Here is a 14,969-nt window from a genome sequence, read left to right on the forward strand (position 1 = left end):
TATTGTAATTTTTTGTATGAATATTGTAATTATTTTATAATTAATTTGTTAGTAATTTGAGATTATGTTATAAATTTTTGTGTTTGTAATTATTTAAAATTTAATTTATTAGTAATTTAGGATTAAGCTATAAGTTTTTGTGTTTAGTTTAGTATTTGGTGAGTTTAACATATAAAGTTTATAAAAAAATTAAAAATTATTTCATTAAAAGTTTAATTATAAAAAAATTAAAACTCATTTTATTAAAAGTTTAATTATAACTGACTTTTTTAATCATATAGTTGTTGTTAACTCATTTAATTTTTATATAATGTAACTTTTATATAAAAATAAGAGCATTGGCGCCTCTCAGTATGGCACCAATAATGGCTCCTCCCAGATAGGCACCACCATTGGCGCCTCTGAGATAGGCGCCAATACTATGTATTATACGGGTTATATACTGACCCGGAAAAATATTTAATTATATTTTATTTAAAAAAAATTTATTATTTTTTTATTCATTGGCGCCTATCTAATAGGCTCCAATGAAAAAGTAACCTATTTTGATAAATACTTTTTCTGACACCCTATTTCAGTAGAACTTTTTTCACCCTATTTGTGTAAAAAACCCTCCTAATTTGCATAAAAAACAATTTTAACTCTTAAATTTATTTTACTATCAAACCACTTTAAAATAGACCCGACATACATGTGAATTATCATCTAGAAGACACATCAACATCTAATTAATTTTGAAATTTAAATAAAAAAAGTTAATTTTAACAATAAATTTTAATTTTTAAAAATAGTTTCTATAATTTTTTTTATTTTTAAAATTTTAAAAAATTAATTAAGTTAACCTTAGTAAAGTTCAAAAAAGTTACAAATTTAAGGGCTAAAAACTAAAAATTTAAATAGAGAACTAAAATAATTTTTTTTTTAAGTTGAAAAGTCAAATAAACTATTATGTCTTTCTTTTATTGGACCAAAATGAATTAAAGTGTCTGCAATTCTAAAATGGATGGACTTAGTATTTGGATGCATTATTATTTTTATTGGAGATCGGGAATAGATGGACTTTCTATGGGCCCATTTAACTGATAGGTTTTATTACCACTTTAACAACTTTGGCGATTTAGTCAGTTACTCTCGATTCGCAATTATTTTATTTCTTGATGCTAGCAATGTACAGTGGTCAAATAGGATCATTTCTTCTTAAGACCTTTTATTTTTTTCCATCATGTGGGAGTTTGAATTAATTCTCATTTATCTACATCTATCCATGATGGGGAAGAAACGTCTATACTCGGCTACAAAATTTATTTTGTACATTGCAGGCGGTTTCATTTTTCTATTAATAGGAGTTTTGCGTCCCGGTTTATACGGTTCTAATGAACCAACATTAAATTTTGAAATATTAAATAATCAATCATATCCTATCGCACTGGAAATAATATTCTATATTGAATTTTTTATTACTTTTGCTATCAAATCGTTGATTATACTCTTACATACATAGTACTATATAAAAAATTTCAATAAATAAAAAATGAATAAAATTATTAAATATTAAAATAATATAATATAAATATTTAAAAAAATTAAAAATAATATGGACAGGGCTAAAATGGGTTTGGATTAATATTTTGTAAATATAGGCAGGCTTGAGCAACATTTTAGGACCAAATTTTGGACTGAATTAGGCTTGAATAAACATAAAGTATATTAATATCATATTTAGACCCAACCAGCCCATGAATATATCTAGTAGCAGGGACCTTTGTTTTTGAATTTTGTCATAGCTTTTGTCCATTGTCCCTATTTCCAAGTAAAATGAACGTTGAGCTCCATGCCAATGGCATCAAAATAATTATTTCCATTAACATCAAAAATTTCCATGTCATGCCTATCTATATCGTGTTGTACATGTATTGTGTGTGAGCTTTTTTTTGGCCCTGTCTTTGAAGAATCATGTTGGTGCTTCCTAGTATTTTAAAGTAATGGGTGGAGACAGAAAAATTGAAGTGGAGTAGTAACTTGGAAGAAGCCATGTTAGCTGGACCATTTTTTTTTCTTTACTCACTCATATTTTAACATTTTGAAAATATTTCTTTAATGGCTTGGATTATATGGAATTCATTTTACAAAGAGTTGAGCTTTTATTAATGGGAAGCAACCATGGTGGTTGGTTCCGCACCATGGTTTCAGTTGTACCTGCCAGTGCCAATGTTCCAGTGATACAGCACAACAACAAGGAATACCTTTTTCCACATCGGTGAAAATTTCAGTCTGTTTTGTTTACATTGACTCATTTCAATCAATTCAAGTTGCACCGGCCGAAACATGATGCATCGGCTGTTACATGAATAATTTAAAAAATATAATTTTTTAATACCTAGCAATAATAATTATCTAGAGACCAACATTTGTTTTTCAATCTCGAAATGTCAAAAACAATACTCTATACAAAACATCCAAGCCTCTTATCAATCATCAATGGAGACCTAAGACAGGTTCATGATTTGTGTATACAGGTTCAAGCCTCTTACCACTCCATTCCTTTTGTCAACATCTGTCGACCAACGAAGTTGTGCTGTTGCTGTGCCCATAAGCAGGTATTCTCCTCTTTGGATACCCACCATTCAAGGTTTATCAACCAAAGTTAATACACCTCCCCAGTGGTACCATTTGGCCTTTTATCTGCCACCAATTTCATGGTTCTCAAAGCTGAATGAAAGTACAAGGCTAAATAAATAACATGACTCCTCAACCACAACTATGCACCAAGCACCAAAATATGCTCCAACACAGGAGAGGAATCGATCTACTCCCTATACTGCCATTTTTTTTATCATTTCACAAAATAAATAGTGAAATGTCAAATATTTGAAGTAATGGGTGGAGATTTAGAAAAATTGAAATGGAGTCTTAACTTGGAAGAGGCCATGTTGGCTGGACCTGTTCTTTTTTTTTTTTCCACTCATATTTTAACATTTTACAAATATTTCTTTAATGGCTTGGATTATATGAAATTTATTTTACAGAGTTTTTTTAATGAGAAGCAACCATGGTGATCTGTTCCGCACCATGGTTTCAGTCGTACCGATCGGTGCCACCATTTTAGTGCTACAGCGCATCTAGCAACACCCTCTTTCGTATCGGTGAAAAATCCAGTTCGTACCGTTCGCACTAGTTCATTTCGGTCAATTTTAATCATACCGATTGGAACATGGTGCACCTGCTGCTATATGAATAATATTAAAAATATAAAACTTTTAACTATTTTCTATTAGACTAATAACTTAATTAGAATGTATTGACCAATAAAAAAATATTACACTAAAAAGTAAAGTTTAACATTTAAATTTTGTTATGGAATATATTTTTACATTAAAAAAATAAAAATTAAAATATAATAAAAAAACTCACTTTATTATCATAGAAAAATCTTCGCTCATCCTTCAACTTCTTTTATTGAAAAAATCCCTTCTTTTTTCTTTTTATTTTTTAATTTATTGAATGATGAGTTTTTTATTTGTAGAGTTTATTAATCAATATTTTATATAATTGATGAATATTTTACATTTGAAATTTATTCAGAATCATTTATTTAGTATTTGTATATTTATTTATATAGATATAAAATATCGATAAATTCGAAACCATATATCAAAATAAACTAATACCAATATGTATCAATTCTAGTAGAAAAGTGGTGCATCTACCAGTGTGGTGTTGAAAGGAAATGAGTAAAAGCATGTTGAGATATTATTTTGAGTGGCTGTAATATTTGATGCTTTGTTTTCTTTTGAGTATTTTGGTTTGATGCTTTTAATTTGTGTTGATATTTGAGTGTAATCATTGAGATATATATATATGGCTATCTCATTTTTTTTTATGATTTGTTTTGTATTTACTGTGGTTGTTTTATTAATAAAATTATGTTTTGGAATGAGAAAAAAAATTAAGAAATTCAGAACACAAAAAACGAAAGTAGAGAAAGTGAACACAATGATTTACGTGGTTCGAAAATATTTCCTACATCCACGGGTAGAACCAATAATAAAATTCACTACTAAAAAATGGAGATTACAATGGAATTACATAATAAAATAAAATAACTCACCACAATAACTATCCACAAACTTTGAGCAATCTTCTAAATAAGCATCAACTATACACTTTCCACAAATTGAAAAATACCTGGCAATAATAAATAACAAGTGACCAACAATCTCAAAATGTCAAAAACAATACTTTATTTAAAACATCCTAACCTCTCATCAATCATCAATGGAGACCTAAGATAGGTTGATGATTTACGTAGATAGAAATAGATGATGCTAAAAGCATTACAAAAAAAAAAAAACTTACCACTCCATTCCTTTTGTCAACATCTGTCGACCAACGATGTTGGGGTGTTGTCGTGCCCATAAGCAGGTATTGCCCTCTTTGGATGCCCACCATTCCAGGGTTTATCGCCCAAAGGTACGTACACCTCCCCAGTGGTACCATTTGACCTTTTATCTGCCACCAATTTCATGGTTCCCAAAGCTGAATGAAAGTATAAGGCTAAATAAGTAGCATATTTGGCTCCTCAACTACAACTTTGTACCAAGCACCAAAATATGATCCAACACAGGAAAGGAATGTCAGAAGAACAAATTCTCCATAGAAACTATACTTGCCCTATCATAAACATTGATAACATCACAGTTGAAGCCTTTCAAAGCAGGGGAAATTCATATAAAGATTGGTAGAAAATATGCCAATCTACCGGACCAGAAAGCTGAAAGCAACATTAAAAGAAAGCTGCAATGAAACTAGTTCCAAACTGCTGCAGTATATATATCATTTGATTCATTTAACTCATACCTCAAAGTCAAAAGCAAGAGAGTCGATATATAGTGAGTCACTTAGTCGCTGCTATTTTTCGGAACACTCAGGCTGGAAGTGAAAACCCCAAATTGCAGCTCAGTGAACTTTTGTTGTGTTTATGTTAAATTGAGCTCTCTAATGCCATGTTGTAACGTGTACTGTATTCCTCCATTCATCCTGCAAGGATCAATACCATGTCTACAGTGATGACGAAATCTGTTGGCACTGATTTCCTTATGCAATAACAGAAATCTATCCACAAAGATCAACAAAGTATCACGTGAAAGACTTGTTCTTCTGAAACACCATTGGTTAATAGTACAATGAAATCTCAAATACTTTTAATTAAAATCCCATTCCCATATACCAATTTCATAGCAACTGCTTAGAAATTAGAAGATGCAGATGAAAACAGAACATTCAATTTGCAGAATAAATGTTGTAGAGAATTGACTAACCGCTTTACTAAATCAAATAAGCTGAAGCAGACCGGTTGAAGGTCTCCTCTATTTTTCGCCAGTTTAGCCTTCAATGCCTGCAAAAAGCAAATACAAAATATATAACCCCGATTTCTATTATCGTGCTGTTCATGAGGACAATCAGATATATATAAAGAAAAGGTATGAAATTGATAAATGTTTAAAATGCCTTTCACCCCTGTGGTTTGAGAGTGGAGAAATCGATGCCAGATTTTGCTGCTTAAATTTCAATTTAATTCCCTCGGGATGACGGCTTTCATATCAATTTCAACATAAGGTATGTGGACAATCTTGGACCACTCTCGTCCTTTACCCCTACTGCACCCTTCTTCAAGCAACGGGCAACGCTGAATAGATAGACGCTCAAGCGAGAGAAGCATATCTTTTTCTGGAAGAGAGGCGAGCTTAGGACAATCATAGATGCTCAATTGTTGAAGGGAGGTGAGGTGTTGTAAGCCCTTGGAGCACATGAATTCCAACTTTTCAAATCTAAGGATGCCGATTTCGGTGAGAGAAGGAGGCAGCATCATTCCTATCGCTTCTTCTGGAAATGACACCACACGCGAGCATCCTTCACCGCTGATGAAGAGTCGATGAAGAGATGTGAGTCTTTTAAATCCCCATTGAACAAGTGATGTATAAATTTTGGGTGCGTTTGAGATTGCAAGTGATGTGAGGTTGGTAGGGAAACCCTCTTCTGGAAAGGATATGTCAGCCGAACACTCCCACACCGATAATTCTCGAACGGAGGTGAAGTTGTTGAGGCACTTGGGAAGGGCTCTAAAATTTTCACAATCCTTAATTAAGAGAACTCTGAGATTTGTGGTGGGCAACCCACTTTCTTCAAATGAAACCATATTCGGAAACCTAGATAATTGAATCTCCTGAAGATGGCTGAGCTTGTCTAATCCCCGCGGTAATGATTTAATTTTTTCAGCACCCCAAATACGAATGCTTTCGAGATCAATGGTTTCAAGGAAGTCTTGGGCTATGCATTCCAACACTGGACAATCCCGAATACATAGCTGTTTAAGCATTACGGGTAACTTGGCGTTTAAAAATAAGCTACTTAGCTTTGAACAATCCATAATTTCGAGATGTTCAAGCCGATTGCATATATCGCCCCTTGATGATAACCATATTAGAGATGGACAGTTGCTTATTTCCAAGCGCTCAAGAAGACAAGTGTTGCTACTCATACTCTTATTATTATTTTCTTTTTCATCAACCAAATATTGCAAATTCACACAATTCCCAATCCTCAGCTCTTTTAAAGCAGGAGGAAAGTTACTCTCTGCAAAACAAACCAAGCCTGGACAGATTTCAAGTTGTATTCTTGTAATCAATGGGAAAGCATGTAAGGCTTCTGGTAGTCTATTGAGCCTTTCACAATTAGCTATTTCCAGAGATTCAACACCTGGAATCTTGTCAAGTTGCAATATCTCCTCCTCTGTTTCCAAAGAGACCAATTGCGGACAATTCCAAATCGTGATGAAACGATGCCCAACTATGCTTAACCCATTTTGCGATAAAGATCCCAACTCCTTCCAACCAGAGATCTTGAATGTTTCAGAGTTTGCAAATCTCAACATTGTCCTCTCTGCTGAAATGTTAAAATTTGAAATATTTGAAACAGACACAGCTTTCAAGGAGGTAACCTTCTGTACAGACAAAGAACCTTCATCCACCAATTCTTCACATCCATTAATTCTTAATTCACACAGCAAGGGAAAACTTGAAATTGTAACTACCAGTCTCTTACACTCATAGATTTCAAGTGTCTGCAAGGATTGAAGGATTGTTGGCAACCTTCCCAGCAATAGAGGACATTTTCTGATTGAAAGAAAACGAAGGCTGGGGAATTTCGATACTTGCTCATCATCTTCACATAGGTCCCACTCCTCCCAATTCAGCATGTTGTCAAAACGCAGAGACTCTAATGATGCAAAAGCATTTGATTGATTTTCTCCAAACAACTCAGCACCAATCTTGTGTACTTGATCCAAACCACTAATTGAAAGATCTTTTAACAACAACAGCCTTCCAATGGAAGGTAGAGATTTGCAATTTTTACAACTGCGAAGCTCCAATGACAACATATTTTTGAAGGAAGGATCTGCAATCCAAGTAGAGAATTTTGCACCACCATAATTCTTAATGACGAGTTGCTCAAGCTTTTTTGGAGGACGAAGAGAGTCCAACACCCATTCTTCAACTTCTTTATTCCTTGAAGCATTTTCAAACTTTTTTCTCCAATGCAATACCAGTCGATCAATCCCCTGCTTCTCATATAACTTGCTTTCCCCTGCATCTTCACCATTAACATTCTCCAACCCAGAAAGACGGAAATCACCTTCAAGGTTTGACAAATATTTCAAATATCTAATATGAAAACCATCACCTTCCGCTATGATAAAATCAGATAACCTTTGAAGATTCGTTAGCTTATCAATTCTGAAAGGAATCCTTTCTATTGATTTCGCACCTCTGATATCAAGATAATGCAAGTTGACAAGATTTCCCATCTTTGAAGGTAACCTTTGAAGCCTGTAACACCTTCTTAATAACAAAGTTTCCAAATGGTAAAGAGTGCACAAAGAATCAGGTAAGCATTTGATATCAGTGTCAGAAAAATTTAAGTAGCGAAGATGTTTTAAATTTTCAAAAACATCAGGCAACTCAGTGATTCTATACCCACTCAAAGAAAGCATCCTTAAGTAGCCAAGTCTTGGTAACAAATCAACCAAAACAACATTAGTTAAAAAAGGGACCCAAAAATCACTAGAAAACGTTAAGGGTAAAAAAGTACGTAAAGAATTCACTTGATCAAATGCTTCAAACTTCTTCACTGTGTCATATTCACTGACAATATAAGAAGAATGTCGAGTGCGATTTGAGAACTTCCATTTCTTATCACCCTCTAATTTTGAGCATATTTCCCCTGCAACTACTTGAGCTAAATCATTGATAAGGTCATGCATTACGAATCGGGACTTATCTTTACTGGATGTCTGAAAAAATGACCTCGACACTAGATCTTGAAAATATTGATTTCCAAGATCTTTAATTTGAGGCATAGCTTTTTGTTGCAAGAGACCTTCTGCTCTCCATAACAAGATAATTTCTTCTTCCCCAAATTCATAATCTTTAGGAAGTATGGAGCAATATGCAAAACATCGTTTCAAGTTTGACGGAAGATGATGGTAGCTTAATCGCAAAGCTGGAATTATGCCACACTGCTCTTCTGGTAAGTTCCATATCTCACTCTCACATATTCTTTCCCATTTTCCATGATATTCAATCGTGCGAAGCATGCTTCCAATGGCTTTTGCAGCCAAAGGTAAGCCATTGCATCTTCTAACAATTTTCTCTCCAATTTCTTTAAACTGGAGATGTCCATCGAAATTTTTTGCTTTTAATGCCTGCTGTGTAAATATGGATAAACAATCATCATCCGATAGTTTATCCAAATGAAAAGCTTTGAGCGGATCCACAATAGATGAAACAATTTGAAGACGAGTGGTTACAATGATATGGGTCCCTGCTCCAAACGGAGACCGTAAGATGGTCCAATCATTATAATTCTCGTTCCAAATGTCATCTAAAACAAGCAAGAATCTTTTCCCAGACAACTTCTCCTTCAACTTAACTTGAAGTAAATCCAAGTTACTGTAATCACATGACTCAGAAGTGATGGACTGTAAAATTGCCTTTGTTATAGCAATTGCATCAAATTTAACAGAAACGCATACCCAGGCCTTGTGGTGAAAAGACTGGTTGATGGTGGCATCATTGTAAACAAGCTGGGCAAGAGTTGTTTTACCCATCCCTCCCATGCCGACGATGGAAAGGACTGAAACTCCGTTGGAGTTATCACCTTTGAGAAACTCAATCATTTCTGTCTTCTCCTTGTGTCTGCCAACATACTCCACAACACCATCCAGTACGGAAGTTGGTTGCAGCCTAGGTTGCTTTCCCTTGGAGGTTGGAGCTTGAGACAAGATCTCACTCAACCCCAAACTACTTCTTCGAGTAGTCAAACTATTCAGTCTAGCAGTGATCTCTTTCACCTTGGGAATCATGGAATTCTTAAACAGGAAAGAAGTGGGAGCGAAACTAGTACCAGTAAAGCAGGTAGGAATGAGCTTCCGTACATTGCTAGTGCTGGCTTGAGCTTGCGATTTCTTAAGCTTGAGACGTAACTCTTCATAAGCGAACTCATCCAAGATGTCATCCACATCGTAAGCCAAGTCCTGGAGATCCTCCAACCATTTCTTCACACCCATGTTCTTGATCTGCTTCTTCTCTGCATCTTCCAACACTGCTTGGATATCAGGCAATATGGACTGCCACTGCTTGAGCTGTGGGCGGAGTTGGTTATGATCAGCAACAAAGTTGAGCGCAGAGTCGAGCAACTTGCCCCCCAACAGCTCCAGAAACACAGACAGAGCAGCCTCCCCAATGACAGACATGGTGAAATTATGAGAAGGAAGCAGAAGAGAGAAATGAACAAAGCCAAAATGGAAAGTCAGGGAACAAAAAAAGAAAGAAAGGGAAATGGAATCTGCAAAATTAGAGAAAGTGGAAGAAGTTGGCACTATTTTTTAAGCATCCAATAATTCAGACTATGAGTTGGGAAGGCACTGGGATGTGAAAAAGGATCCCAAGTGGTAGTTGATAGGGAAAAGACAACGAAAGTGGAAATTAAAGAGGTCCCAGTCCATGAAATTATTGCACTCTCTTATTTCTTATCTCCCTGCAATTATTTGAATAGCTTTTCTTTAATTTTTCATCTATTTTAATTATTGAATTTATATTTATTTTTATTAAATCACTTCAAAATAAATAAAAAATTTAAAAGGGTATACAATCTTAGCAAAGTTAAAAACATTAAAATTTTTATTTATTTTGAAGTAAAGTGAATTAAAGTGTTTGCAACTCTAAAATGGATAGGACACTTATGGCTTCGTGCACTATTTGTTAGAATGCATGAAACACAAATCTTAAGATTAAATTAAATTCTAAAAAAATATTAATACAAATAAAAATATTAAAATTTAGAATAAAAATATTGATGTGACATTAAATTATTAAAAATAGATACAAATGTCATGGTATTCCAATTTTATACTATCATTCCTCCAAAATAATTATCTTTTTACATCATATTTTTATAATATATGATGTGATCATAAATTAAACCCTTAATTATAGTGCTTAATGTTCCATTTTTGGGAAACACTTTTATATTAATTAATTATGAGAAAACCATTTTTTATGGAGAACTGTGTTTATATTATAGAAAAGTATGTTTGAGAATAGGCCTAATTTTGATAAATTCTTTAATGAGATGTGATTAATTTTAGATTTATTATTTGATTTCTGATTCGGTGTAAAAATAAACTTAAAAAGTGAAAAAGAGTCGGAAATACGAGTTACCGTAAAAGTTTTGGATTGAAGAACTAGTTGGACCATGATCTATGCTTTGAGAACTTTATATTGGGAATTCATTTGTAAAAAATAACAGTACTTTTATTTTTTTATTAGGATAATATTTTAATATTTCAGTATTTTTTAGATAACCCTATATTAAAGAGTTTAAGTAGGATGAGGCATTTTGAGTTTTAAGATATTTTTTTAATGTATATTATACCTTTTGGTTTTGGGCAGAAATTGATTGCAAATGGAATTTCTTTTCTTCTATATTTCTAATTATGTTCTTTCTTTTCCCATTTTTTCCCCTTCTTTTGTTGGTTTATTTCTTTTATTTAATTCTTGTTGAACTCTTTATTAGGAGTGTTTAAATTCCGGGTAAAACTAAATTAATTCGGTTAATCGATTGAATTCGATTAATCAGACGGTTAATCAAATTAATTCAGTCAAGAGTCAGTTAATAATTTTTTTAAAAATTCAGTTAACGATTAATAATTAATAATGAACTGAACAAAGTCAAAATGGAAACCCAGGGACCAAAATAGAAAGAAAGAGAGATGGATTCTGTGTAATTAGCGAAAGTTGAAGAAGTTGGCACAAAGGTTTTTTTTTTAGCATCCAATAATTCAGGCTATCACTTGGAAGACATTGGATTATGATGAAGATGGACCCCAAGTGGTTGTTGATGGGAAAAGACAATGAAAGTGGAAATTAAAGAGGTCCCAGTCCATGAAATTATTGCACCCTCCCATTTTTTCCGTCCCCGCAGTTATTTGTATAGCTTTTCTTTTAGGCATAAAAAATAATTTTAACTCTTAAATTTTTCTTACTATCAAACCACTCTAAAATAGGCCCGACATACATGTGAATTATCATCTAGAAGACACATTAACATCTAATTAATTTTGAATTTTTTTAAAAAAAATTGTTTTTTAACAATAAATTTTAATTTTTAAAAATAGTTTTTATAGTTTTTTTATTTTTAAAATTTAAAAAAAATAATTAAGTGAATGTTAGTAAAGTTAAAAAAACTTACAAATTTAAGGGCTAAAAAATAAAAATTTAAATAGAGAACTAAAATGATTTTTTAAAGTTGAAAAGTCAAATAAACTATTATGTCTTTCTTTTATTGGACCAAAATGAATTGAAGTGTCTGCAATTCTGAAATGGATGGACTTAGTATTTAGATGCATTATTATTTTTACTGGAGATTGGGAATAGATGGACTTTCTATGGGCCCATTTAACTAATAGGTTTTATTATCACTTTAGCAATTTTGGCGATTTAGTCAGTTAATCGAGATTCGCAATTATTTTATTTATTGATGCTAGCACTGTATAGTGGTTAAATAGGAACATTTCTTCTTAAGACCTTTTATTTTTTTTCATCATGTGGGAGTTTGAATTAATTCTCATTTATCTACTTCTATCCATGATGGGGAAGAAACGTCTATACTCGGCTACAAAATTTATTTTGTACACTGCAGGCGGTTCCATTTTTCTATTAATAGGAGTTTTGCATCCCGGTTTATACGGTTCTAATGAACCAACACTTTAGGACCAAATTACTTTTACTGTCAAATCGTTGATTATACTCTTACATACATGGTACTATATAAAAAATTTCAATAAATAAAAAATGAATAAAATTATTAAATATTAAAATAATATAATATAAATATTTAAAAAAATTAAAAATAATATGGACAGGGCTAAAATGGGTTTGGATTAATATTTTGTAAATATAGGCGGGCTTGAGCAACATTTTAGGACCAAATTTTGGGCTGGGTTGGGCTTGGATAAACATAAAGTATATTAATATCATATTTAGACCCAACCAGCCCATGAATATATCTAGTAACATGAACCTTTGTTTTTGAATTTTGTCATAGCTTTTGTCCATTGTCCCTATTTCCAAGTAAAATGAACGTTGAGCTCCATGCCAATGGCATCAAAATAATTATTTCCATTACCATAAAAAATTTCCATGTCATGCCTATCTATATCGTGTTGTACATGTATTGTGTGTGAGCTTTTTTTTTCGGCCTGTTTTTGAAGAATCGTGTTGGTGCTTCCTAGTATTTTAAGGGCCCATTCTTTTTCCCGTTTGAGATGGACTTTTTCACTAAAAAGTCCTTTTCTCTTAAAAGGAACCAAGAACAACCTCCTTTTCTCTTACAATTTCTCCATCAGAGGCTATTTTATCAAAATAGTCTAAAAAAATATTATATTTACAAAAATAATTCAGGTTTAAAAATAATCAATAAAATAACCTAAAAGGAACAATAAAATTGGGTTGTGGCCTGTCAATGACCGGAACTCACTCGTATTTTGCACCCATGATTGCCTAATAATTGTGTCAAACTTAAAAAAAATTAATTTTTTGAGTTTTGGCCTGTCAATAGTCGAAACTCATGTATTTTTTTAAATTGTATAATACTGAAAGGGGAGAGAGCTTCTGAAAGTTTTTTTGTTGTTTTTTTTAAAATGGGTTCAAATGAATTTTTTTTGGAGAAATGAGGGTATTTATAGGGCACCAAAACGGCATTGTTTTCGAAAGCCCCAGACGCACAACACGGTGTCGTTTTGAGTACCCGACCTGACTCCGACCAGATCCACTTTAGGATCCGCGTGTTTTTTGAGCGGAGGGGCAAATTACGCTTTTAGCCCCTCCGCCTTTTTATATATTTTCAATTAAGTACTCTTATTTTTTTATTTGGCCTTTAATTTATTTTAAATTCCAATCAGATCCATTTGAACGGCGCCATTTTAGAGGAGAAGGGAAAATTTCCCTTCCAGCCCCTCTATGTAATTCGCGTGTTCAAATTAATCCTTTTACTTTTATTTATTTGCGGATTTACCCCAGATTTTTAAATTGCGATTCAATTTAGTTTTTTTATGTTCTTTTTATTTATTTTATTAATTAATAGTGTAATCATCATTTTTATTCTCATTTTTTTATCTATATATATATTTCTTTTATATGTACACACATATATATATTTTAACAAATATTTTCCTATATTTTTTTAATGAATATTTTCATATTTATATGTATATATTTACGTTTTTTCAAATGGTTAAATACTCACTTTTTTTCTTTTTTTTTTGAGAAATATACTTATTTTTTATTATTTTATATATGTACGCATAATTATATTTTTCCTTTATTTTCATAAGTATATTATGTATTGTATTTATATATAAAATTCTATAACCCAATTTTTTTTTTGTAAATTATATGTATATTTTTAATCTTCATAATTTCCATTTGTACGTCTTTTGGTTTTTATTTATTTGTTTGCTTTCCCATTCATTGTATAATTGTGTTTACATTTAATATTTTGCATGTCATGGATTACCCTTTTTTTATTTCGTTTATTCATTTGCTTATTTTTTTATGTCATTGATGTATTTATTATTGTTGTTATTATTATTATAGCATTTGTACGTACAAAATAACGTTACATCATTTTTACTCAAATTTAAAGATAAAAATTTTTAAAATTGAGATAATGTTCGTATTTAGGATTTTCAAGGAAATTGAGCCCTAACGTATTGGGTTCCGATTTTCTTCGTTAAATCTAACAATCGAGCATTTCTCTTCAAATAAAAAAATAAAAGCTCATTATTGGAAATTCAACACGTTGTGTCCTAATGTATTGGATGTGACGCATTGATTTCTCGAAATGAAGATTTAAAAAAAACAATAAAGGAAATATTCCGAGTTTGAGATTTTAAAGGAATTGTGCCCTAACGTATTGGGCCGCGATTTCTTAAATCTTGGATAAATGGATATTCTTTTAATTATTTTCATTATACGAGTATTCTGGCCTAATTCATTTTGGAGGAAATTAGAATGTTGTGCCCTAACACATTGGGTGTGGCATTTTTGCTTCTCTGAATTGAGAAGGGTCTTAATACGTAACGTTTTAAGTTTTTTAAAGATTATATTTTTCAAATTTGCGACCTTAAGATACTAATTAATTGATTAGGTACCAATTTTGGCGTACGAGGGTGCTAACCCTTCCTCGTACGTAACCGACTCCCGAACCCGCTTTTCTAAAATTCGTAGACCAAAATTGTTTTTTTAGGTGACCCAATCACACCTTAATAAAATATTGGTGGCGACTCCCAATTTTCATTTTTTAAAAGTCGATAACTAAAAATTTTGTTTTTCAAAAAAACGGTTTCGACA

General features: G+C 32.3%; 1 protein-coding gene across 8 annotated transcripts; it reads right to left on the reverse strand.

Moving 5' to 3' along the window:
- Window positions 1–3,976: 3,976 nt before the first annotated feature.
- LOC107925830 (putative disease resistance RPP13-like protein 1) lies at window positions 3,977–9,979 on the reverse strand. Of its 8 annotated transcripts, none has more exons than XM_016856553.2 (5): window positions 5,516–9,979; window positions 5,319–5,395; window positions 4,858–5,037; window positions 4,357–4,536; window positions 3,977–4,185 (listed from the first exon to the last, which is right to left on the reverse strand). In XM_016856553.2, exon 1 carries the CDS (start codon window positions 9,809–9,811, stop codon window positions 5,567–5,569), a length of 4,245 nt encoding a protein of 1,414 aa, XP_016712042.2. In that variant the 5' UTR covers window positions 9,812–9,979; the 3' UTR covers window positions 3,977–4,185; window positions 4,357–4,536; window positions 4,858–5,037; window positions 5,319–5,395; window positions 5,516–5,566. The 8 variants fall into 8 exon arrangements, with proteins under 8 accessions (XP_016712042.2, XP_016712044.2, XP_016712045.2 ...); XM_016856555.2 differs by having other exon boundaries at window positions 4,858–5,112; XM_016856556.2 differs by having other exon boundaries at window positions 5,509–9,979.
- Window positions 9,980–14,969: the final 4,990 nt, after the last annotated feature.

The sequence above is a fragment of the Gossypium hirsutum genome, chromosome D11 (assembly GCF_007990345.1).
Source record: "Gossypium hirsutum isolate 1008001.06 chromosome D11, Gossypium_hirsutum_v2.1, whole genome shotgun sequence".
NCBI classification, from domain to species: domain Eukaryota; kingdom Viridiplantae; phylum Streptophyta; class Magnoliopsida; order Malvales; family Malvaceae; genus Gossypium; species Gossypium hirsutum.

Bases quoted from the DNA above. Each gene is read 5' to 3' on its own strand.
- LOC107925830 (XM_016856553.2), bottom strand. From the start codon at position 9,811: ATGTCTGTCATTGGGGAGGCTGCTCTGTCTGTGTTTCTGGAGCTGTTG.